The sequence below is a fragment of the Mustela nigripes genome, chromosome 1 (assembly GCF_022355385.1).
Source record: "Mustela nigripes isolate SB6536 chromosome 1, MUSNIG.SB6536, whole genome shotgun sequence".
NCBI classification, from domain to species: domain Eukaryota; kingdom Metazoa; phylum Chordata; class Mammalia; order Carnivora; family Mustelidae; genus Mustela; species Mustela nigripes.
Window position 1 is genome coordinate 259,349,458 of NC_081557.1, and position 25,129 is coordinate 259,374,586.

At 42.0% G+C, this 25,129-nt stretch overlaps 1 protein-coding gene across 10 annotated transcripts in view; it reads left to right on the forward strand.

Annotated features, from left to right (window-relative positions):
* Positions 1 to 21,681, forward strand: part of RUFY3 (RUN and FYVE domain containing 3) — an 81,500-nt gene extending 59,819 nt beyond the window's left edge. For 3 of the 10 annotated variants that reach the window (XM_059384965.1, XM_059384975.1, XM_059384993.1), the window contains 10 exons: positions 2,419 to 2,511; positions 3,830 to 3,913; positions 5,770 to 5,937; positions 6,811 to 6,908; positions 11,356 to 11,475; positions 12,959 to 13,058; positions 14,743 to 14,807; positions 17,570 to 17,597; positions 18,390 to 18,458; positions 20,249 to 21,681. In XM_059384965.1, the coding sequence (XP_059240948.1) occupies positions 2,419 to 2,511; positions 3,830 to 3,913; positions 5,770 to 5,937; positions 6,811 to 6,908; positions 11,356 to 11,475; positions 12,959 to 13,058; positions 14,743 to 14,807; positions 17,570 to 17,597; positions 18,390 to 18,458; positions 20,249 to 20,392 (969 nt within the window). In that variant the 3' untranslated portion in view covers positions 20,393 to 21,681. Of the gene's footprint in view, positions 1 to 2,418; positions 2,512 to 3,829; positions 3,914 to 5,769; positions 5,938 to 6,810; positions 6,909 to 8,727; positions 11,121 to 11,355; positions 11,515 to 12,958; positions 13,059 to 14,106; positions 14,269 to 14,742; positions 14,808 to 17,569; positions 17,598 to 18,389; positions 18,459 to 20,248 lie in introns of those variants that run through there. The other 7 variants (XM_059385024.1, XM_059385028.1, XM_059385036.1 and 4 more) reach the window with 5 other exon arrangements.
* The last annotated feature ends 3,448 nt before the right edge of the window (positions 21,682 to 25,129 follow it).

Below are 25,129 nucleotides of genomic sequence, written 5' to 3' on the forward strand. Positions count from 1 at the left end.
ATTCGTCCTTTCTGATGGAGGCATCATACTCCATAGTGTACATGGACCACATCTTCCTTATCCATTCGTCCGTTGAAGGGCATCTTGGTTCTTTCCACAGTTTGGCGACTGTGGCATTGCTGCTATAAACATTGGGGTACAGATGGCCCTTCTTTTCACTACATCTGTATCTTTGGGGTAAATACCCAGGAGTGCAATTGCAGCGTCATAGGGAAGCTCTATTTTTAATTTCTTGAGGAATCTCCACACTGTTCTCCAAAGTGGCTGCACCAACTTGCATTCCTACCAACAGTGGAAGAGGGTTCCCCTTTCTCCACATCCCCTCCAACACATGTTGTTTCCTGTCTTGCTAATTTTGGCCATTCTAACTGGTACTGCTTCTGTGCAAGAGCTAGACAATGATTTCTTGGTGCACTGATTGGCGTGTGCCTGACTGGCAAGCTCCCACGCTCCTGGGCCTTATTTCCTCCTTGCCGGGGGAGGGTCAGTAACCTAAAGAGGGCTGGTCGGAAGCCAGCGATCCCTGCTTGCGGGTCATGCTGCTTACGAGAGTCACGTAGGAGGGTCAGTCACTTGACCTCCAAGAGGCCCGGTTGCCTGCCCAGCAGATGAGAAGTTTACACTTCTCCTTTCAGCCTCATAGTTACTTTGAAGATCACAGAATATATACGGGAAAACCCTTAGAAAAGTCCCCAAATAAAGAATAAAAATTAACCTTGTGCTTTGATTCTGATTAGTAAAGACATTTTTTAACTTGTTAGTGTCTAAACTACATTTTTTCCTTTTATAACATTAGATGTTTCTATGAAAAATCTTTTTTTTTTTTTAAATTTATTTACTTGACAGAGATCACAAGTAGGCAGAGAGGCAGACAGAGAGAGAGGGGGAAAGCAGGCTTCCCACTGAGCAGAGAGCCTGATGTGGGGCTCGATCCCAGGACCCCAAGACCACAACCCGAACCAAAGGCAGAGGCCCAACCCAACTGAGATAAGACTTTATCTTATCTATATCTTAATCTATTTCTTATTATAACTATCCTCTTACATACTGTGGCATACATTTGGTTTAAATAGAACCAAGTTCAGGCAGCAGTCAGGAAGATTGCTGTTTTTGTTTTTGTTGTTAAGATTTTTTTATTTATTTATCAGAGAGAGAGAGAGAGTGCGCGAGCGAGCACAGGCAGACAGAATGGCAGGCAGAGGCAGAGGGAGAAGCAGGCTCCCTGCTGAGCAAGGAGCCCGATGTGAGACTCGATCCCAGGCCAGGACACTGGGATCGCGACCGGAGCCAAAGGCAGCTGCTTAACCAACTGAGCCACCCAGGCGTCCCAGGAAGATGCTGTTTAAACAGCTTTCTTCAGAACATTTTCATTGTCGTAACTTTAAAACACCTTCCCTATTACTCAGCTCTGTGGGCTTCACTTTTGGATGTAGATTCTTAAATTATATTAAAACTTAATGGAAGGACCCCTGGGTAGCTCAGTCGGTTAAATGTCTGCCTTTGGCTCGGGTCATGATCCCAGCCCACTGGCTTCGTCCTGTATCTGGCTCCCTGCTCAGCGGGAGGCCTGCTTTTCCCTCTGCCTCTGCAGCTCTCCCTGCTTGTACTCTCTCACGCTTTCTCTCTGTCAAATAAATAGATAAAATCTTTAAATTAAAAAAAAAAAGTAATGGAAATGATCCTTAGAATTTTACTCTACAAAGCTTTGGAAATACTCTGATTAGAAATGTTGTCCTGTGGGCCACTTGCTCCTCTGTTGGGGCAATAGGACACCGCAGGGAACCATGGTCTCTAGAGCCGGTGGGCGACCTGCGTTCATGCCCCGGCTCTGGCACTTGCTAGCTTTCTAATCCTGGCCAGTAACTTCAGCCTCTGTTTCTTGGACATCTTCTCTGTAAAATGGGAATGATAAAATAATAGTCAAGTTTTTGTGGGAATTAAATGGTGATACATAAGGACCCAGGCCAGTGCCTGATATTACCATAAGTGGCCAGTAAACGTGGTCATTAATTTTATTCCCTCAGTCACAAGACTTCTTCTCCTGACCTAGATTTATTTTATTATTACCAATGTTAATTAATTCATTTATGTACTTATTTTGCCAGTAACATTTAATTTCTTGAAACTTAGAATTTTTAGAGACAAGGAAGCCCTGTGTGTAGGCTTTATAAAGAAGCGATAAGACAAATTAGATCTGCCTTTTCCCAGGAGATCCTTTTTATTTTTATCTAACCTAGTTTAAAAATACTTTTCCTAATTTCTGATACAGTAAACATTTTTATGCGATTACAGATAACCTTCTTTCCTTCTCTAAGAATACGCAAGCCTGAAAGTTATGTCCTAGCAGATCATGGATTATTTTATCCTATTTACCCTAAAACTTACCCTAAATTTTTTTTTTTTAATTTTTTTCAACAGCTTGCAGTTGCAAACAACAGGATTATTACCTTACAAGAAGAAATGGAACGAGTTAAAGAGGAAAGCTCCTACATACTGGAATCCAATCGGAAGGTTAACCTTACTGGATTTATACAATATTCCTAGAGAGTGTGTTAACGTGGCGGGGCAGGTTAGGGGAGGGGCTCTACTCTAGAGGACTGTTTGGAAGCATCAAGCACTTGCACTGTTTTTACCGAGATTCCCTGCAGAATCGGGTAATGATGGAGCTTACGTGGGTGTGAGGTTCTTACTACAGACGCTCCCTGGCTTCACCTCTGTCTCTATTGTTTAGAAATTTCAAGAACCGGTCTAATTCAGTGTCTTGTTATGGACTCATGATTTGTACTGTATTTAAGTGTTATGTTTATGATATTGAATATACCGTTGTTTTCAGGCCCTGTTACTGCTTGTAAGAAGTGTTTATTTAGTACCACTGGGAGTTACCATGTAAATGAGTTTTCTAGATAACTTGATCCCTTAAGGTATCAAATTTTTTATATATGTCTACACAGATTTTTTTGCAAATCTTTTATGTACTGCACACTCCTAAGCAATCCTAGGTAGAGGACATGATGTAACACAATTAGCTGCTCATGATGACTAAAAGTCCTAATTACCAACATTGGCAATTCCATGCTAAGTTATAATGATGCCACTTATGGGGCTGTTGGAATTGATTGAGCTTCTAGCCCCTGTACTTAAATGTTTCCAGATTGCTCTGGGTGCTTTTTCTCTGCTTTTATGTTCTCGCTGACATCTCTCCCTTCTCACTGCTGTTGGTATTAGTGTCTCCCCACTGCCTTTTACCTGCAAGCTTCTGTTCTTCTGTGATCTAGGAATCCAGATCGCCATGGTTATTAAAATTGTTCTGCTAGAGTAAGCAGCTAGGCTCAGAGTGGGGACTAGTGTAGTTCTCTGTGAATAGTGGGTTTGACTTTAATGTGTGGGTGTTGTGAAAACAACTGTGACTCCTCACAATTTTCTGATGATCTGCTTGTTTTTTTAGCTATGATCTCTCTGGATGGTTGGAGACTCCAAATGTGAGATCTCTGAAGAAGGAATATATTACCGTTTGAACCTTTGGCCCAATTTACATTTTACAGTGAATGCCACTTTGTATTTAGAAGCTTACTTTTAAGACTTCTTGTACTTGATATGATAACCTATCTTAGGACTTTAAACAAAATGACGAGAAAACCAGAAAATTCTGCTGAGAATTTTTTACTTACCAAGCTGCTTCATTTTCTTTGTTGTCTTTATCCATTGTTATACCTGTTTAGTTAAATATAAAATATAATCATTTTCCCTTACTAAATAGCAGTGTCAGCTAACTCTATATAGATTTTTTTTAATCCTTAAATATATGTACTATTTTGTTTATCTTTTCAAGGGTCCTAAGCAGGACAGAACTGCAGAAGGACAAGCACTGAGTGAAGCCAGAAAGCATTTAAAAGAGGAGACACAATTGCGACTGGTAAACTTAACTTGTGTTCTAGTAGTTCAGTAACCCGTTAAACATAAAGGCCCACTTGGATGTTTGATCGTAACAGACCAGGCTCAGGAACATTAGTAGTGGGCCAACAAATTTTTGTAGATCCTAAAAAACTGTTTCTCACTCCTTTTTATTTTTAATTTTGAGTATATTTATTATAAATATAATTAGACATGAAGGCAAATTTTCATATGGTTGCTTTTTACCTTCACTGGACATTACTTGCATAAAACACTTTTTTTTCTTTAAGTTTAATTCAATTAGCCAACATATAGTACATCATTAGTTTCAGATATAGTGCTCAACACTCTTAATCAAGGATATTACCTAATTCTGTAGGAAAGGCTCGCTGGTTATTGATGAATACAGTGGATTTTGCATATAGGAAAACTGTAGAAAATTTCTAATTATCTGATTCAACTAAAATGGCATCGAGGAAGCCTTCTTAGCTAAGTCTTAGGGTGGATTCTTCCATATCGTAGCATTTGCTTAAGAGAATATTGTTCGTACAGAGAACAGTGATACTTTAGTTGCTTCGGTGACTTTTTTTTTTTTTTTTTTAATTTTTTTTTAAGTATAGTTCATACAGTGTTACATTACTTTCAGGTGTATATTTCTCACTCTTTTTAGGTGTATATTTCTCACTCTTTTTCTACCTCAGTCCTCGTCCTGCAAAGATTCTGTTATGTCTCCTTGGAGGATGTGTGTGTGTGTATAAATGTGTAATAGTGAATAATACTCCTGTAATAGATTTTAGCCGAGGATTAGTACATTAATACCTCCCTGGTATTGGTAAATGAACTCCTCCTGCAGAAGTGATGGTGCGACAGGCTCTCCCCCCAGCAACAGTGTCTCTCTCCGAAAGTAGGAAGAAGCTCAAAACAAAGGTGATTCGATTTCTAAAAATTATGACCACGTAATAGTGTATAGAATTGAATTTCAGATGTTCTGAGCAAACAGCAATATAAGTTTAACATCCTAGAATTATCACTTTCCTTCTATGTGTTTATGAATTAGATCTCAAAACACTTCCTATGAGGAAGATCCTAGAAATAAACCATGTCAGCATTTCCGAAGCAATCTGATAGAATCAAGCTAACTGTGCACAGAGGGACACCTCAGTTAAGTGGCACATGTATCTTAAAAATCTGACACAGAATTTTCCACATGCTTTTGTCACAAAAAGATACTGGTTTATTCAGAAAGGAAAGAAACCAAGCAAGTTCCTACATACGCCCCAGGGAACAGAATGGTTGGAGAAGGAAATTCAGGTCTTTGTAACTTTGATCCTCCAAATCATGTTGCAGTAATAATGATTGGACCAAAAAGGGGATTCATGCTACGTGATTATAAAAACTCAAGTCACCATATCGATCATTTTCACTTACTGAGATGTTTACCCTCGAAACCCAGAATATCTTTCGGGTTCCTTGGGCTCTTGATGACATCAACAACATCCAAATTGAAGAGAATTGCAATTGCTTCATTTGGCGCTGGCTCGGGTAACACTTTGTGTACATTTCTATGATAGAACATGACACCAGTTGTCTCGCTGTAATGAAGCATCTCGAGTATGTGTGTATTTCAGACCTATTAAATAGCACTGTCTCTGGCCTACCAAGTTTTGGGGATTTGTAAATTACTGAATAAACGTTTTTCAATGATCCTAATTATTATTCTTTTGTTAGTATCTCTGCATCGAATGATAGCTTGTAGCTATTTTGCCCGAATATTCAGACCTGAGAGTGTTGGAGTTTACAACATTTCCTGTGGAATTTCGTAGTTTGTGCTTCGTTGAGGAAAGAGAAAATGAGCAGTTTATTTACCTTTGGGGGCAGGATGTGGAGAAAGAACTGGAGATGCAGATCAGCATGCGACAGGAGATGGAGCTGGCCATGAAGATGCTGGAGAAGGATGTCTGCGAGAAGCAGGACGCCCTGGTGTCTCTGCGGCAGCAGCTGGATGACCTCAGGGCTCTCAAGCATGAACTTGCCTTCAAGCTGCAGGTAGGGCCGAGAAGAGGAACACTCACTGGCTCTCTAAAACTCCCAGGGTTCCCTCCGCCCCTCTGGTCTCTCTGGAATCACGCTTGACATACAAGAGGGAAGACTCATGTCGCATTTGGAGGCTGGCGGCCAGTAAACCGCTGTAGAGATCAGACGGCGTAGGGTCCTATGCTGTTCTGGACAGCCATAGCTCTTTTTCAGATTCTGGTGGGGAAAGTGGTCTTTTTTATCCTGTAAAATAATTTCTACACTTCAGCCTCCCCTGTCAACTGAACTATATATTCCATTAGCTTTTTTTCCCCATTCTTTATTTAAATTCAATTTTTAACGTATGGTGTACTAGTAGTTTCGGTAGACTTCAGTGATTCGGCAGTTGCACATAACACCCAGTGCTCGTCCCATCGAGTGGCCTCCTTAATGTCCATCACCCAGTGACCCCATCCCCCACCTCAGTTTGTTTCCTAGAGTTAAGTATCTTTATGGTCTGTCTCCCTTTCTGGTTTCGTCTTATTTTATTTTTCCTTCCCTTCCCCTATGTTCATCCTTTTATTTTTCCTTAAATTCCACATGGAAGTGAAATCATAGGTACCTGTCTTCTGATTGCCTTACTTTGCGAAGCAACATGGCGTTAGTTCTTACACTGAAATGATAAACTGATGAGCCTCGTAATGTTCATTTCTGTGACAAAGCTGCACACAGCAATACTGATTTTAAACATTGCATTTTGTTCTTTCTCCATTTGGAAATTAACTGATAGACAAATATATGAGCAGTTCTGTTTAATCTCTTACCGTTAGGTTCAGAAAGCCGTGTGTGATTTATTTCAGGATTTTATGTTCTGTGTACATCACTCATATTTCTTTTCCATAACAGAGTTCAGACTTAGGAGTAAAACAGAAAAGTGAACTAAACAGTCGTTTGGAAGAGAAGACTAATCAGATGGCTGCTACCATCAAACAACTCGAACAAAGGTAAAAGTGCTATTTCTTGAGTGAAACATCTTGGGCTTTCCGTGCTGGAAGGGAAGAGAATGCTATGCACTTGGCCGACAAAGTGTATGAAATTCTCCCAGCTTAACACCAGACATGCTAGTAGAAAGCCAGTTAAATTTTTTGTTTCTCTAAGATGTCACTGAAAACATTTGTAAGAAACCTCAGGCTCTCCTGACTGTTTTGAACAGCAGAACAGTAATCCTCTTACATAATCCCATTTCGGTGTCATGTTGGAGGAGGGAGGCCCACAGGATGAAAGTGCTTTTTAAAAATTTTTTAAAGGTTTTATTTATTTTTGTGAGAGAGAGAGAAAGAGCGCCGTCAGACACGCACAGTTGTGGGGGCGTCCGGGGGGGTGGGGAGGGAGAGGCAGGCTCCCCGCTGAGCAAGGAGCCCGATGCGGGACTCGATCCCTGGACCCTGAGATCATGACTTGAGCTGAAGGCAGACTTTTAACTGACTGAGCCACCCAGGCGTCCCAAAAGCGCTTTTAAATATGCTGGCAGTTGGGTTTTACTCGGCCTCACCAAAGTCTTGGACCGCGCTGGCGCTGGTGGCGGCAGCATACCGAGGGCCCCTCTACCACTTGAACTCCTCTCCCCTTCCCGTCTCCCTTTCTCTCTCCTTTCTCCTGAGCCGTTCTGTAGTGTCCAGTGTCCCCCTGCCCGCAGTCTTACCTCTGTCCGTCTCCAGCTCTGTCCTCCTCTGAAAACCCAGTCTTGGGTTTTCGTGCTCTGACCAGCCGTTTCCGTCAGGTACCTCCAATTCAGGCTGCCCAAAACACACCCTCTCCCTGGGCTGCCTTTGTTTCTCTTTGGCTGAAACCACCTGTTTTCTTCGTGGTGACTCAAGCTGCCAAGAGAAATCGCCAAGATTTCAAGACCGAAGGAGCCACGGCACCCGTGGTCACTCAGCGCGGCCAGTGTGGGTTGCCACTTCGAGCACCACGGATGACCCTTCCTGTACTTGAGCCGGTGACTGCAGGCTCCTGCGCGCCTGCGCTTGCCCCACCTGCTCCTTGCCCAACAGCCCCACGGGTTAGGAAGGCCCTTCCTCTTCTCGCTGCCTTGTTCTTTGATCCTTTTTTTACCTTCAGGCTCCAAAGCCACCACCTCTCCTAAGCTCCTCTGATGCTTCTTCTCAGATTCCTCTACCCATTTGTCCTTGTCGGAATTCCCATAGCCTTAGATCCACACCTGTCCGTGATGCTTCCTTGTCACCTTCTGCTTCACGCTCCAGCCCTTTCTATATATGTATCATCTGATGAGAGTGTGCATTCCTCCGGGTTACTTAATGAATTTTTTAAGTTCCCTCATTGGCTCTGTCTTAGTGCCACGAACACACAAGGAATTCATTTAGCAGATGCGTGAATGAACAGATGAGTGGATGACTGCTTTTATTCAGATAAATCTTGACCAGGAAGGGTCCTGAGTGGTACTGAATATTAATGGTAACTCACGAGTTAATTGCAAATCAGTAAACAAGTTTGAAGCTTCTGATTTGGCTGGTTTTAAATAAAAAGGTGTCAGTCTCTCCAGAAAGTTCTCTAAGTGCTTGCTCGTAGCAGTTACATGTTTGTGATTTAACAGATTAATTGCGGTGTTCATAAATTGGGTTTTTGAACTGTTGCATAGAATTATTTTTTAATAGTTTTTTGACTTGGCATTTGAAGTAGAACTAAAATAATGAGTTCTTCAAGTATTAAGCTGACTTATTCTCTTGCTATTTTTGTCTTTCCCGTTTATTCATTCTCTCATTCCCCTTTCACTCCATTTTTGTTTTTATTTTACTAATTTAGTGAAAAGGATTTGGTGAAACAGGCAAAGACCTTAAATAGTGCAGCAAATAAGCTGATCCCAAAACATCATTAGGCATTTTGCATTTCGTCACCTCGCAAGTCTGATGTACAACTTAATTGTAAAGAAAGAAATCTGAAAGTCATTTCATTTAAGCTCTGATTCTACATAAAATGTCACCAAAAATCGACTCTGAATTTGTTGGACTTAAAAAACAAGAACAACAACAACAATTTGATATCTAGGCCATGGGTTTTTTCCTTCTTCTTTATTTTCTCCCTTGAGTTAGAACATTTAGTATAAGTTCTTAATTAATTGCCAAATCAACTTCAAGAAATTACTTTGTTGACCAATAAATAAATACACCTTAAAAAAAAAAGGTTGAGTTGACCAATAAATAAACACCATTTAAAAGTCGACCAATAAATAAACACACCATTAAAAAAAAAAAAAAAGCCTAGGGAATGGACACTCTGTGCATCTTTTATTGATGCCTTTACAGCTCAGTCTCAGACAGTACCAGATTCTAGGTGCGCTGTCCATGCCAGAGAGCCTGCTCTACCATTGCGATGTAATGGACTGGAGGTGACAGCCCTACAGACTTGGACTCTTCTAAAGTAGCTCTGTCTCCTAGGCCACGGCCCCTCCCCACGTTCCTTGTGTAGGTTTACTCCCCAAGCCACAGATAAGTACTTAGCATTTCACTCCAGTTCTGTTCTCTGTAACCAAGATTGCTTGCAACTTTTTTGCCTTAGTGACTTTGAGGGGGGAGGGAACAAACCCGTATCCTTACATTTCTTTAAAGTTCGTAGAGATAAAGTTAGTGATTAGGTAACTTACGATAACATACTAATGTGGAAGCTTGGAAAACCCTCCTAAGATTTGCCATCTTCTACCTCTGCCATTTTCCTGTAATTCCACTTCCTATTTAGGTAGCTCAGAGAGAAGAATTTTAATGAAAAAACTCGTCTCCTATAAAAACAAAACACAACACAACACTACACAATTTTCAGATCTATCCTGCTTTTCCTTTTGGAGTAAAGACAACAAGGTATAAACATAAGTGATGGTTTCCCACCTGTCATTTCTCGCTAGAAACATTTACTTAAGAGTTTCTATTACTTTCTGTTCCAATGGGGATTTGCTAATGTCTCTGGGAAACTAACCATCTAATTATTAGAAAACCATTTCAGCGTAGGAAATAGATACATGATAATCTCTTTATTATTATTGAGTCTAAAAATAAAAATTTCCCGTAGATCTCCATACATAGTAATTAGCAGGGCTTCTTTTTCTAAGTGACCCCAGATCTACTCCCCTTTCTAGGCTTTACATTGTAAATAATCCTATAAATACTTGGATTTTTTTTTTAAAGGATTTTTTTTTTTTTAATGACTTTTGATTTGGGGGAACAGGCTTTACATAAGCTTTCATTCCTTCAATAAGTCTTGACAAAAAAAAAATATTTTTTTCTCATTTTGGTATGATTTGCAGCATTTCAGCTGCTTAGGTGGGAACAAAGATAACCCCCCTTTGCTTCCAGCTTTTGAAACTCTTTACCTTCTTCTTGGAAAAACCAGAATTAAGAGAGTAAGGTAGATTTCACGTGTGCTTCTATAGGTCCTTACAGACTTGAACCAAAGTCAAGTCAAAGAGCATATGACCAACCTCATGGAATAAACTGTGCTCTTGAACTTATTTTAGTTCTTATAATTTTGCACCTTTTCTTATCTTCATCAGCCTTTTGTGGTGATGAGTTGCCTTTTCTATGAGCATTTGGGAAGAGTGTTCCAACACTGAAATAAAACATTTTAAAGACTACAGAGTATGCTTTCCAGTTCTATTCTATAGAGCCCCGGCTGTTTCACCTCTTAGAACGTGCTTCTTTATAGGTGCAAAGTTACGGGATTTATAGAAGAAAGCATTCACTAGAATTTTCCAGAGAATGTGATCAGGAATGTCATAGGCCCGGCGCTGAGTTCTTTGTCCACTTAGTCACACGCCACCTGGTAGGAATGGAAGAGGAAAGAGATGGCCAAACTCTGACAAAGGCTTTTCCTTAGAGAAGAACTCAAAGCCTAGGTAAGGGTTCATGTACAATGTCAGTGATTTAATGCAGATTGTGGTGTAGGGGAAGGACCAGGAAAATGTTCTCGTTCCGCGTGTAAGAAGGTAGTTGCCCATTTGCAAGTTCCAGTCATGTGTGTAAAGCAGAAAGATAAGGTACCAAACCTGTTAGGAAATAAACCCAAACAAAGAAGTGGGTTTGACTTTAACTCCTGTGTACTTGAGGTTGGCTTTGGATATGGATTTTCTAAAAAGTGATGTTTTATTGTTTATCATCTAATGGCTGTAAACTGTAGTACTAGAATAAAAAAAAAAAATTGGAAAATCACCTTTTCCTCTGCCTGGTTCACCTTCATCTTGCCTTTCTTTAGAGTTTGTTTCTTCTCCGTCTTTCTTCTCATCCTCGTACAGTTTCTTCCCCTGTGTCCTGAAAAGCATTTTTTTTTTCCCCTGTATCTCTCCACGCCTCTTCCTTGGGTTGCTTTATTTTGTGTTGTAAACTTGGTCTTCCTCCCCACCGTGGCTTTTGTTTTTTATCACAAGTTCATGTGGCTCACATCCAGATTGCGCCAGGCTGAGCGGGGCCGCCAGTCGGCCGAGTCAGACAACCGGCTCTTCAAGCAGGACTTCGGAGAAAAGATCAACAGTCTGCAGATGCAAGTGGACCAGCTCACCAGGCAGCGGTGAAGAGAGGGCGCCAGGAGCTCCCAGGGCGGTCGTGGGTAATTCTAAGGCCGGCAGCAAGAGAAGGAGGTCCCCTGAGCCAGCCCTCTCTGTCGTGTCTTCGCAGGGTCCTTTCTCTGGAGTTAGCATTGAGGAAGCTTCGCATATATCGACATTCCCATATCTTTGTCAACATGCTTTGCGATCAGAAAAAGAGGAAACTAGAACCCAGGGCCCCAGATAAAGAGAGAAAAGGACTAAGAGAATTAATAGCCCACATAACACTGATAAAAATAGTATTCCCGAAATTTTTACTGTGTGCCACAAACTTTTTGAAGCACCACACAGGCATCCAATCCCAACATCTTCCCAACAACCTGTTCGTAGGAATTGTCTTACCCCCCACTTTTAGATGAAATTAATTAAAGCTTAGATGTGTTCAGTTTGTCCAGATTGACACAGTTCAACAAGTAAATAGCAGCACTTAAAAAGTCTGTCTCTCTGACTCCCAAGTCCTTAACCATTAACCGCTCTTCCATATCATCTGTCCAGTGAGACTCAATTCTTTGCTGAAGCCACTGACTTCAAATAAAGAGAACTTTGTTGTTGGATATAAAAGCACATGGCTGCCAAGGACACTAGTGGCGGACAGTAGAACTGGACATTGAACATTAAAGAGAGACCAGCTAATTAAGATGAAGTGGGACAACAAAGCTGGTACTTTCGGGTGGTTTCTTGCTGAAATTCTGTACATAGTGTCTTTTAATTGTAGTTAACCCTACTAAACATCATTCAGTTGCCTACAACTCTTTATTAAGAGTTCATCCTAAATACTGATATTCAGAGTGGTGACCCTCAGGCACTGGGAGATCTTAAAGTACATCCCTTTTTTAAGATTTCATTTATTTATTTGAGAGAGAGAGAGAGCATGAGCAGGGGGAGGGGCAGAGGAAGAAGCAGACTCCCCGCTGGACATGGAGCCCCACCTGAGACAGTCTCAGGACCCTGACTGAGATCATGAGCTCAGCTAAAGGCAGGCACTTAACTGACTGAGCCACCCTTAAAGTACATTCTTTTTTTTTTTTAAGATTTTATTTATTTATTTGACAGAGACCACAAGTAGGCAGACCGGCAAAGAGAGAGAGGAGGAAGCAGGCTCCCCCGCTGAACAGAGAACCCAGTGCGGGGCTTGATCCCAGGACCCTGGGATCACAACCTGAGCCAAAGACAGAGGCTCTAACCCACTGAGCCATTCAGGCGCCGCAAAGTACATTCTTAATTATCCAAGAAATAGTAAACATACTGTCTGTATTTAGTGTTACTGGTTTTACTCTATTGTGTTTTAACACCTTAAAACCTGATTGTCCATATATATCTGGTAACTTTTTATTAATCAAGTATTAAAATTTAATTGCTGAGCTTTAAGAAAGGGTTCGGCATTCTTTGGCGAGTATGATTGCAGAAATTCAAATTACGATTCTTTTCGTCTCCTGCCCATCCCAGGCACCAGCTTGAGTTAGAACTAAAACTGGAAAGAGAAAGAAGGTTACAGAACAACAGAAGCATCCCAGGAAAGGGTCCTCAGAAGCCACAACCCAAAATGGTAATATTTGTTATTCCCTTGGTCATTTACTTAATTTTTAGAGGCTCCCTCCTTGAGCTGGACAGTTTTCTCTCTGGCAACACAAGCTCAATGCTATGGCCTCGAGTATGTAGATGGCAGATGAGACCTGGAGTGAACACAGGCTTTGGTTCTCAGTCTACCTCTAGACACTCTCTCTAACTTGATTTCACTTTAAGTAAGATGATTTGGGTGTCTTAACAAAAATTCATGCTCCTTGGACTTCTTCTGCCTAATACCTTTAATACTATGTTGGAGTAATCCTTCCCAACTCTAAGTTTCCCTTCAGGAGAATTGTCTTAAATGTGGATTTGCTTCTGTATGCCTATTCAGCATCGTGAGGATTTCAGTTTTACTATGCTCAAGGTACTTTTCTTGGGAAAATTAGAACAAGAGGGAACTAGAGGTGGCTTGGGGAAAAGAGAGTAATACAGAGTGTCTAAAGAATAGCAGTTGAAGTTTCTATACAACAGCCTTAGGAGAGAGACCCCCAGCTCCTGTAGTGGAAAGGAAGCTAACGTTCAATGAGACCATCTCTGGGACCCAGGAAATTGGAGCCAACCTTTTCAAATAATAAAATCAGAAAAGTATGTAATACCTTTTGTGTCAAAGAGAAACACGGGAGAAAAGTAGCTTCTTGGTTCATGTTATAAATAACAAAGGACAAATGTATTAGCTTCTTATTTAGCATTTTTAGAGAAAGAGATGCTAGTTTGCTGGAGCGTAGCAAATAATAGTAAGTAGAAATTTATTAGGTAGTACTCATTACTGCTCCTTTACAGTGTGCAGAATACTGTGTTTTTGGCAGCACGCCATCTTTATTAGTTGAGTTTCGCAAACAAAATCTCCTTAGCCGGGCTTGCAGAGATTTATTTAAATGCTTGGCCTATCTTACCTGCTTTTCCAGTGAGCCCTTGAGTTTCTCAATCTTACATTGCCCCGCAGTCGGGGTTCCAGGAGTGTAAATATTGCACTAATCTCCTTTCCTTGACACTTGAGTGGTCTAAGAACGTACATTCTATTTTTGGAGGCTGATGGGCAGCAGGTCAAGACAGACAGCAGTGTGTGCGCCACAGAAAGAATTCGTCACTGAGAACCGCCCAGGCATGGCGTACGAGCATTAGTAGAAACGCAGTTTGGAACTTGACATTGGTCCTTCAGAGTGGAAGTATCATCGGGTTGTACAGGCCGTGTAAGTTGTCAGGACATCATGGCAGCTGCTTGAGTGTCCAGAGGATTACAGTCTGCTGAACATGGCGGGGCTCGGTTTTCCCAGTTTTCCAGAGCTCAGCTGGGAGTGAGGGTGGAGGCAGATAGAGATTTACAGAAGGAACTAACATCCCCTAAGAAGGAACTGATACCTTGAGCTCACTTCGTAAATAAATCCAGTATATTCTGAATTTTCATTGAACCTCAAGAGTTAAGAAGGAAAATATCTGCTCTGAAAACCCAAACAGTTTTGTTTGTGGCAAACGCTATCAGAATAATTTGTTAAGAAACTACTTAGAGTGAAGAATGAGGGAAAATATCTTGAAAGTTAAATTCCTTCCCTAAGAAAAAAAAGCTGCTTAGCTTTATATACCTAAGCTCAGAAGAAAATGTCTGCAATACCATCACTGTTGAGCGTTCTGAATAACTAATAGATTGGGCTATTTTCTTTTGGCAGGATGGGAAACACAAAATTCAAGAGGAAAATGTTAAACCAAAAGAGGCCCTGGACGAAAGCCACAGGTGTTTGTTAATCAAGTACTAACCAAGATAGGAACGCTAGTTTGGGGCGGCGCAAAGGGGGAGCGTTTGATATATTCTGGCAGTGGCACAGACCAGACAACGACTTGTAATAGTAACACTCCAGAAAGACATTTTGAAGGGGGAATGAATAAATCAACCAGAGAACACATACTAACCCACGCGCACTTAGTCCATTTCAAGAAGAAAGGTGACAGAGCTGTCCTCTGACTCTTCCCCGGTTAATCCCCAAATTCAAATGATCGCTTCAGCGATCATTTCTCATCTTTACTGGGTTGGTATCACAGAAGAACGAAGTACAAATCATAGCAATTCTTGGGTTTTTTGGGTTTTGTTTTTGTTTTAAGATTTTTTTTTTTTTTAATTTATTTGTCAGAGAGAGAGAGGGAGAGAGAGCGAGCACAGGCAGACAGAGTGGCAGGCAGAGGCAGAGGGAGAAGCAGGCTCCCTGCTGAGCAAGGAGCCCGATGTGGGACTCGATCCCAGGACGCTGGGATCATGACCTGAGCCGAAGGCAGCTGCTTAAGCAACTGAGCCACCCAGGCATCCCCAATTCTTAGGTTCTTAAATGAGCTCCAGTATGGCTTGTTTCCCCCACGTGCTGTGTGAAAGGCAGCTCTGTTTCCAGTAAATCCTCTTATTTTCTTCATGTCCTTTCTCTTAAGGGTCTCCAAAAGCTTCACTTGATGCCTTTTTCTTAACTCTTTCATCTGATCTGCTCACTATGAAAACCATAGGATTATTCAAGGAAGTTGCCTTTGAATAATTATTTTAGCAGGTGGAAATAGAACAAAATATTACACAGTGCCCCTGCATTAAAAAATGAAGGCGATCCAACTGTACAACATTCTGGAAGAGCCAAAACCATGGAGACCGTGCTTGCCAGGGGCTCGGGGTATGATGGATTTTTTCGGACCGCGAAAACACTTCCATGGGGCTGCGGTGATAGATACGTGTCCTCCAATTGTCCAGACCCCTAGAATGTACGAGACCAAGAGTGAGCCCTAATGCAGCCCGCAGACTGAGTAGTTATGATGTGTTACTGTAGGTTCATCCGTTGTCGCATCGTTTACCCCCCCGGTTGTGGAATGTTGATGTTGGGGGAGGTGGAAGGGCCCACGAGGCATATGCGGAATGTCAGGACCTTCTGCTCAGTTTTGCTGTGAACCTAAAACTGCTCCAGAATCAGTCTGTTATAAGAACAGCAGCAGCCATGGTTAGTAATGAGAAAGATCCTATAGCGGGGCTTGGAGAGAACTATACTGCATACATTTTGGCAGCTGTCCCTCTCCAGGCTTTGATGCCTCAAGAATGAGGTAGTGTGGGGGCGCCTGGGTGGCTCAGTGGGTTAAGGCCTCTGCCTTCAGCTCAGGTCATGATCCCAGGGTCCTGGGATCGAGCCCCACATTGGGCTCTCTGCTCAGCAGGGAGCCTGCTTCCTCCCTTCTCTCTCTCTCTACCTGCCTCTCTCTCTGCCTACTTGTGATCTGTCAAATAAATAAATAAATAAAATCTTTAAAAAAAAAAAAAAGAATGAGGTAGTGTGTCACCTGAGCAAAGTCACTGCTGGAGACAAAAAGACTCCTTATGCAGGTACTTGACCTCCAAGGCCAGAATGATTCCAAAGCCTTTAAGTTTACTCCCTAAGAGCACATGGCCTGATTGAGGACTAACCTTAAATGACCCTGCAGATCAGCATGGGCCAAAGAAAAGAACTAGAAAGGCTGTAAAATTAATGAGGGCTTAAAAGAGCCTTTCAAGAATCAGCCCCATTCCAGACTAGAACTAAGTCATTTACAATCAGGAGACCTTACAAGCAAGCATCTGATTTCAGCCCTGGGAATATAAGACACTATCTTCTACCTATATAGTGCCCTGCAGCTTAAATAGTGTGTTTCACATTCGTTATCTCCTTAAAAATGTAATTCTCCAGAAGAGAAAACTGGGGAGCACAGAGAAGTAAGATGGCCCACCTAAGCGGCTTCTGCTTCTCATGTCTTCTTTGTTGAAGTCCTTTGCTCTATGTAATAGCTGCTTCCAGAGCCTGTCCTGGCCAGAGCAACAATCCTAAAACATGGCCAGGTTTCTTGGGATTCAAGTCCGAGGAACAGCTTGGACACCTGGTCACACTGGTGGTCACACTGCCCCTCGGTGGAAGAGAATCAGAACCACTGTGGATCTGTGGTGTATTATCCCCAGAACTGCTTCTCCTCTTAAATTCTGTTTTCAAATTGGAAAAATGAGGGTGAGCTTAGCTAGGCCTCAGGAAGAAATAGTTCAGCCTGAATGGGTACTCCTGTGACAATCTCATTCCTTCCCCTTACCCTGATTAATTTGCTAAAGTTGACATTTTAAGGACATTTGGAAGAGAGGAACTAATACAGGACATATACTGGGTAGATTTCTATAATATCATAATAAAAGATACTAAAATGAATAGCATTGGCCATTGGAGTTTTACAGGCTGGGATACAAGGCTAAACTATTTTCTTGGTAGTGAAAACGAAGCATACATACAGTATAACTCCAAGTCTGTTTTTAAGCAGGAACTATAATTTAAGTCAAGGATCAGAGTCTGCTAATAAGATCTAGCCACAAAATTTCCTCTCCTTGGAGGTCAAGATTAACAGTTATGTCAACAACGTAAAAGAACCGTGGTGCTGCTTTTCCTGTGCTTTTGCAATGATTCACATAGAAATATAATAAGTTGCTGTTTTTTTCCTGTTTTTAATTTTCCATTGTAGGCTGCCGTCTCCCCCTGAGGATGAACAGGTAATGGCTCCCCCCACCCCACCCCCCGCTCTCAGACACCTCGAATGAATTCTGTAGTCACCTGTACTGTCCCTGGCTGTACAAAGGCAGCGTGGAAAGTCGGTGAATGCACACAGGCATACAAGGGGCTCCCCCTTGTAACAATACTCTTACAAGTGCATTTGCCTAAACTGTCGCCTGCCTGAAGTCGCAGAGCTCTGAGCCGTTTACTAAGTAAACCGCAGGTCTCGCTTCTTACTTGAAAGTCTCTTTGCCATACTGTGGGACCTAAGAGAGCTCACTGTACCTCTTTCCCCCATAGTTTTTCCTTCCATAAAAAAGACTTAGTGATCACTTGGAAATAAACAAATATAAATGGTTGTGAGATACTTTGCAAGTAACACAGGCTATGACAGCCTGCAGAGAAAGAGGATAAGTGTGGCTATGACTGCGCCCATCCGTCGTCCATGAGATACCAAAAAAGCCTCCTGCCTTCCCTTCTTGATGATACAGCAGGACAAGAGAGATGGGGCTTTTTTTTTTTTTAACTTACTACTTCACACTTGTATCCTTGAATTTTCTTTTTAGAAATAAAATCATGTTACTTTTTTATAAAAATGAAAAGAGCTCCAAGAATATTGATGGGATTCCCAGGGCTGCGTTAAGGAGTTAGAACCATATATAATTTGTTTCTTTGGTTTCCAGATAGTTTGTAGTGTGGTTCTATTAATTTTGTGATTAGAAAAATGAATATTCTGCAAGTATTACTGTTTCTGGGCTAAGAGACACTAACTCGCTCAATGTGTGGTTTAGAATCAGCTGCTGCTCTCTGAGAAGCCACAGACGTGTCAGCTGTGCCGGGAAGGCAGCGGCCGAACCAAGGTAACAGTGCGGAGGCCCAAACGGGTTCTTCACAGGGATGGCCCTTTCAGTACTTGGGGCTTTGCTGTGTAGAGTACAGAGTGGGGAGAAGAGCAAAAGCAAGCAAGCATTTATAAAATACCTGTTTAAAAAATATGGGGTTTTTTTTCCAGCCATAGTAAGTCATATCAGTTAAATCCCCATTAAAATAAATATAAGTAATTTAAAAAATAAACTTATAACTAAAGGTCTATTGAGTGCCTATTGTGTGGAATGTGCTATTTCCCGTGCTCAAGAAAGAATAATGAACCAGCATGGACCAAGTCCCTGTCGTAAAGCTTGTCGCCTTTGTGTCATCAGTTTATGGACGAAGCACCTTGGGCTCAGAGATTTTAGGCACATTTCTCAAAGTTCCTCAGGTCGTAAGTGGCAAAGCCCGGCTGTAGCCTGACTTTGGCCCCTAAATCTATACTCCTCTGATACTTCCTCCTGCCTAGAACAAATCAGATAGTTTGGGGCGGGCGGGATTCTCTGACATTCAGATGACTTGGAGAATCGGCCTCTGCCAGGCCACTGCGCCCTGTCCACCAAACCACGTGCTTTCCCCTTGGGCCCGCGGGGTCTCTGGCAGAGCGCTCGGCCGAGGCAGAGAGAAGGAAGCGTTCGTGTCCGGTGGGTGGTCCGATGGCGGCTCTTGGACCTGCTGCCACTGCTGGCCCCCAGCACGGCATTCGGTGCCCGTTTCATTGTCGATGCTCAAAAATGGACAAATGACTGTAAGAAACAAGTGCTTGGAGGAGAGAAGGGAATGTGCCCAGATTCTGGACGGCAGCCTCCGCGCTGCCGTTGGTGACCTTGCTTTGCTGCCTTTTAGCGAGCAAAGTCATAATATGACCTAGTCTCAAGTGAGCAGAATCCGATCAAGGTGAACCTGCCTCTCTAGAATTAGAACTGGAATTCTAGACATATTTCCCGAAATGAAGGAACAGCTAATCTAATTCGGGCTTTTCTGAGCTGTGCAGGATAACGGCAGTATGTCAGAGGGAAGTTCCTCTCGGGCTTTCAAATGAGAGTGGCCCCTCCCTCTACCGCACTGTCAGGAAGGCAAATTGTTTGGGAGAAAGTGGCATTATTAACGGGGACAATTACCCTTCACAGGCTTTATACGGGGACCCTTGGAGCTCTGTGGGCACCACCCTGTCACAGCCTTTCCAGTGACACTGCCGGAGTGACCCACGTGCTGCCCCATTGCGTGACCACGAAAAAGTCAAAATGCTTCATAGACTGATTGCCCTATAAAGAGGATGCAGGGGGCTGTGCTCCTGCCGCACTGATAGCCCAAAGGATGTGCTTATAGAGCTTTCCAGGAAAGCATTAAGTGCATCAGTGTATCAGGAAGTACTTTGGGTTCATACTCAGCAACATTTTTAACCCTAGGCTGGCTACCCGGCCCATCACCTGGCCACTCACTGCCTCATTTGGAGTATTCTTAGATACTTCCAAACTGATTTTGGAATTAGCCCCCCGAAAGTGAGTGTAATGAATGAAAGTATTCTAAAGATACATTATTTGTGTACTATATGTTCTTTGGAATTCTGTGGCACTACTTCTCCTCATTTAGATCTAAGAATGAGATGGTAAGCTTCTTCGTAGACAGACTGTGCTTGGTCAGATACCATCTGGCACTTAGCAAACATTCAGTCAATACTGGACGAGGCATTGCGCATCTCTCGTATGTGGCCATTTATAGCCCATGTATCTGTATGCCGTGCACTTCTGTTACCCACCTAACCTCCCTCATCTCCTCGCAGAATGTGTGTAAGAACTGCAGAGGGACTTTCTGTAATGCCTGCTCAACAAACGAACTGCCTCTTCCTTCAAGTATCAAGCCTGAGCGAGTTTGCAATCCCTGCCACGAGCATCTGATGAAACAGTACTCCACCAGCCCATCGTAAGACCGGAAGCCGAGACCTGGACCAGTGTCTGCACCCATGTTAGATGCCAGGATCTCCTAGAGCCCAGAACTTAAGAGTCAGCTCCAGCATTGATAGGAATGATTTAAATAAACCGGGTCCAGGGAGAAAAGGCAGTGGTTGGGGGTGCTGGAAGGTTTGCTCAGTTACCCTAATGACTGTATGAATAAAAGTTACTCAGCTGAGCCTCTCTCTTCTAAATCTTAAACAATCCCACCTTTGAAGGCTTTATTTTTTAGCATGTCTTTGGAGGAGCTATTTTTATGAATAGTGATAATACTGGCATGGACATAATAGGAGAGAGGGTCCATACAGATTTAAAAAAAAAAAAAAATGATCATCTCCTTCTTTTACATTTGCAAATTCAAGGGGGAAAGATAAATGTTAACAGATCAAAATTTAGATGTCTTCTATTATCCCCAGGTGCTGCTAGACATAAACGGTTTCCTCTTCACCCCCACGAACTACCTCTTTAAAGTATCTCTACCAAACTGTGAACCCAAACTCAGGGAAAAGAAATTATAGAGTAATATAAATTTTGAATGTACTTAAAACAATGTAATTTATTACAGTTTCAGGACCTGAAAGGTCCTGGCCTTACAAGTGTTTTCAGTATCCGAGTAAGAGGAACATTTGCCATTTCTCCACTTAATGACTTCAGAAATCAGTATCTGCCCTTTTCAGAATGTCCTCCTGCAAAATAGAAGCCAGCTCCGTTCCTAAGCCTTCCCTGCTCTCCCAAGTCATAAGGACAACTGTGTTTTAAAGATAAGGTTTGAGTTTTGCAAATAGGAAGTATTGAAAGCAAAGGTTAGGCAGGTGTAAAGTAAAACAATTTTAATTTGTCCGTGGCTGAGATCAGTTAGCTCAGAATATTTATTTTCTTGACTAAGGGGTACCTTTCTGAGCCAAGAATTAGAACTGGTAGATTTTTTGGAAAGTGTGATTCTTAAAACATCTCTTCATATCAAACCCTTTGGCGAAAATTGGGGGAAGTGCCTTCCACAAGGGAAGAAAAACAGTGGTATGTGCTATTTTGATTATGTTACATGTGTCTAGGTTATTAATTACAATTAAGACCTAAGAAGATGCGGATTCTGTAACTGGTTTAAGATTCTGGGGTGGAAATATCCTGGAACCATTATACTTGACAAATTCGCCTCAAAAGGGTTATAGCCTGGAAAAGAGTTGTTATTCCAAAAGTCTGGCCTGTTACATGGTGAAGCTGAGCTTTTAAAAGTACTAGGGAAAAATAAAATCTAATAATTCTAGCCTCGGTTGTTGACTGTTATTATCCCTTTGGAATAACTGTGTGTGTGTGTGTGTTCCTCATCTTATTTTTGGCCATCTGCATGTTCTCAGCGCTGTTCTAGGTGCTACAGGTAATGTGGGGAATTATCCCAAATTAGCAAAAAGCTATTTTATAACTAGTTTTGTATCAAATTGCAAAGAGGAGGCAACTCAGTACCTGGTGTGAGGAAGAATACGTAATTAGCCACTTGAGATTTTTATTGTGACTTAACACACAAAGCTATTTAGGCTTTTTCTTTTTTTTTATCCCCCCCCGACAAATCTCCAAAGATCTCTTGGTGCAGCTGGTCCACAAAAGCAAGGAAACCAAGTCATGAATGCCTTGATTTCGTGTTAGTTGTCTTCCTTAAAAATTGTGCTTTCCAGTATTCACAGTGTACACCAACAAGAATACCATTCTTAGGAATAAAAGAGGCAAAGATCTTTATGCTAAAGACTACAGAGCGTTGCCTAAAGAAATTAAAGATCACAACAAACGGGAGGACACACCATGTTTATGGATTGGAAGACGATATTGTTCAGATGTCAATATTACTCAAAACCATCTACAGATCCCATGTGATCCTATCAAAAACCCAACATTTTTTGCAGAAATAAAAGCACCTATGCTAAATTCATATGGAATCCCAGGGGACACCCAAATAGCCAAAACAATCTTGAAAAAGAACAAAGTTGGAGGTCTCATTTCTTACGTCAAAACTTAGTACAAAGCTACAGTGATCAAAACGGTATGGTTTTTTAAAAAAGTATGGTACTGGCTTAAAGACCTAGACCAATGGAATAGGAGAGCTTAGAAATACACCTTTATATATATGGTCTAAGGATTTTTGAGAAGGGTGCCAAGACCAGAAGGGACTTGAAGGACAGTGTTTTCAACAAATTGGGTGAGAAAATTGGATGTCCACAAGCAAGGGGAAAAAGTGGGACCTCTACTACAACATATACAAATATTAACTCCAAACTGTTCAAAGATCTAAACAAATGAGCTAGAACCAGAGCTAGGGGGAAAAAAAACAGGAAAAGATTCATATTAGATTTGGCAATAATTTATTGGATAAGACACCAAAAGCACAGGCAACAACAATAATGAAAAAAACATGGGTTGGACTTTCATCAGAATCGTGGAGAAACTGGTACTCCTGTGTGCTGTTGGCAGGGGTGCGGCCACTGCCGAACAGTATGGCGGTTCCTGAAGAAATTAAAATCACCAGGTAATACAGCAGTTCCCCTTCTGGGTATGCTACATCCAAAAGCGAAAGCAGGGACCCAAACATATTTATACAACTATGTTCATAGCAGCATTTACAACAGCCAAAAGGGGAAGCAACCCAAGTGTCCACCAAGAAGAAACAATGCGGCAGATACATACAATGGGGTATTCAGCCTGAAAAAGGAAGGAAATTGTGACGCATACTACTACACAGATGAATTCTGAGGACATTACAAGTGAAACAAGCCCGTCACAGGACAGCTAGGACTCCATTTGTGTGAGGTCCCTGGAGCGGCCGAATTCAGACACAGTAGAATGGTGGTTGCCGGGGGTTTGAGGGAAGGGGGGGGAAGATTCAGCTGGGGAAGATGAATATGGTTTACCACAGTTCTGTCTGCTGAGGGGGTCTAGAAGCAGTGGGCACAACCCGATATCCAATCTTTAATTAGAAACTAAAGCTTGGGGTGCCTGGGTGGCTCAGCCAGTTAAACGTCTGCCTTCTGCTCAGGTCATGATCCTGGGGTCCTGGGATGGAGTCCCGCATCGGGCTCCAGTCCTGCCTCGGGCTCCCTGTTCGGCAGGGAGCCTGCTTCTCCCTCTCCCTTCCCCCTGGTCAGGCTCTCGCTCGCTCTCCTTCAAATAAATAAGATCTTAGAAAAAGAAGAGAGTGAAAGAAAAAACGAAGCTGGGGTGTTGGGGTTTTTTTTTTGTTTGTTTTGTTGGGTTTTTTTTAAGATTTTACTTGACAGCACAGCAAGGGGGCTGGCAGGCAGGTGGAGAGGGAGAAGCAGGCTCCCCACTGAGCAAGGAGCCCATGCCGGGCTCCAAACCAGGACCCTGGGATCATGACCTGAACTGAAGGCAGACGCTTAACTGAGCCACCCAGGCGCCCCTACAGCTTGGTTTCTAACACCATTATCCATTAAAAGGAACCAGGGCTTTTCGAAGAAATGGCTGATGCTAGATCTGGGACATCTTGTAATGCCAGAAAGTGAGAAAGTAGCATAAAAACCAAGGGGTCAAGGACATTGAAGGGATACAGTGGCCAATAAAAAGCTCCCGGTGGCCAAAGCTTAAGTGTGAGCAACGAAATAATGTAGAATAGGGTTATAAGCCAAAGTACAAAATATCTGAGCTCCTATTAATACAAAAGATTTTAATTAAGTGAGGGAGAAGTGGCACATCTACTCAGAAAATTCCCTAACGATTTTCTATTTCTTCAAAACGAAGCTTAACTTTCCACCTCTTGAATGTGGGCTGTGCTTAGTAACTTGCACAATATAGAAAGTACAATTTTTTTTTAAAGTACAATATAGAAAAAGGAAAAAGGAAATGTATAGTCACCCAGCAAACCCTATCTTGGCCAGGTGATCAAAATTGATGTCAGTGATGAGTTACGCTGCAAACATGAATCTTTAATAAGATGAGTGAAAATGGGACCCTGGTGTTCTTCCTCACCAAATCCTATAACCCCACTGTAACCATGAGAAAAACCTCAAAACTCCACTGAAAGACATTCTACAAAATACCTGACCAGTCAGTACTCCTTAAAATTGTCGAGGTCGTCAGAAACAAGGTCAGAGGTTACAGAGACATGATGATTAAATGTAATGTATCCTGGAACAAGACAGGAGGCAAAAGCCAATAAAATCTAAGTGAACTAAGATACACTGGGAAAGCTGCTGGTCGTTTCGCATTGATCCCCTCAGCATATGGCTGACCTGGAGATTTCCAGAATTCTCGGAGGTCACAGTTTCTGTATCCTGGACCAATGATGATAATTCTCTAGATCTGTTGAGATTCGTCCAAAATGTTAATACTCTTGATGTAACAGGGCAGGGTAAGAATCCAGGACATACTCAAAATAAAACGTAATGGATTAAAAAAAAAATCTAAATGAAGTGTGGAATTTAGTTCATGGTAACGTACTAACATTAGTTGTGACAAATACACTGTACAATGTAAGAGGTGAACAATAGTGAAACTAGATGAGCTACATGTAGGAAATCCATTTTTCCAATATTTTTGTATACCTAAAACTACTCTGAAATGAGATTTACTTAGGGGTACCTTGCTGGTCCAGTCAGTGGGGCACGCATCCCTTGATTTCAGGGGTATGAATTTGCACCCTACATTGGGTGGAGAGATTACTAAGGAAAAGCAAAATCTAAAAAAAATTTCCTTAAATAAAAAAAAGG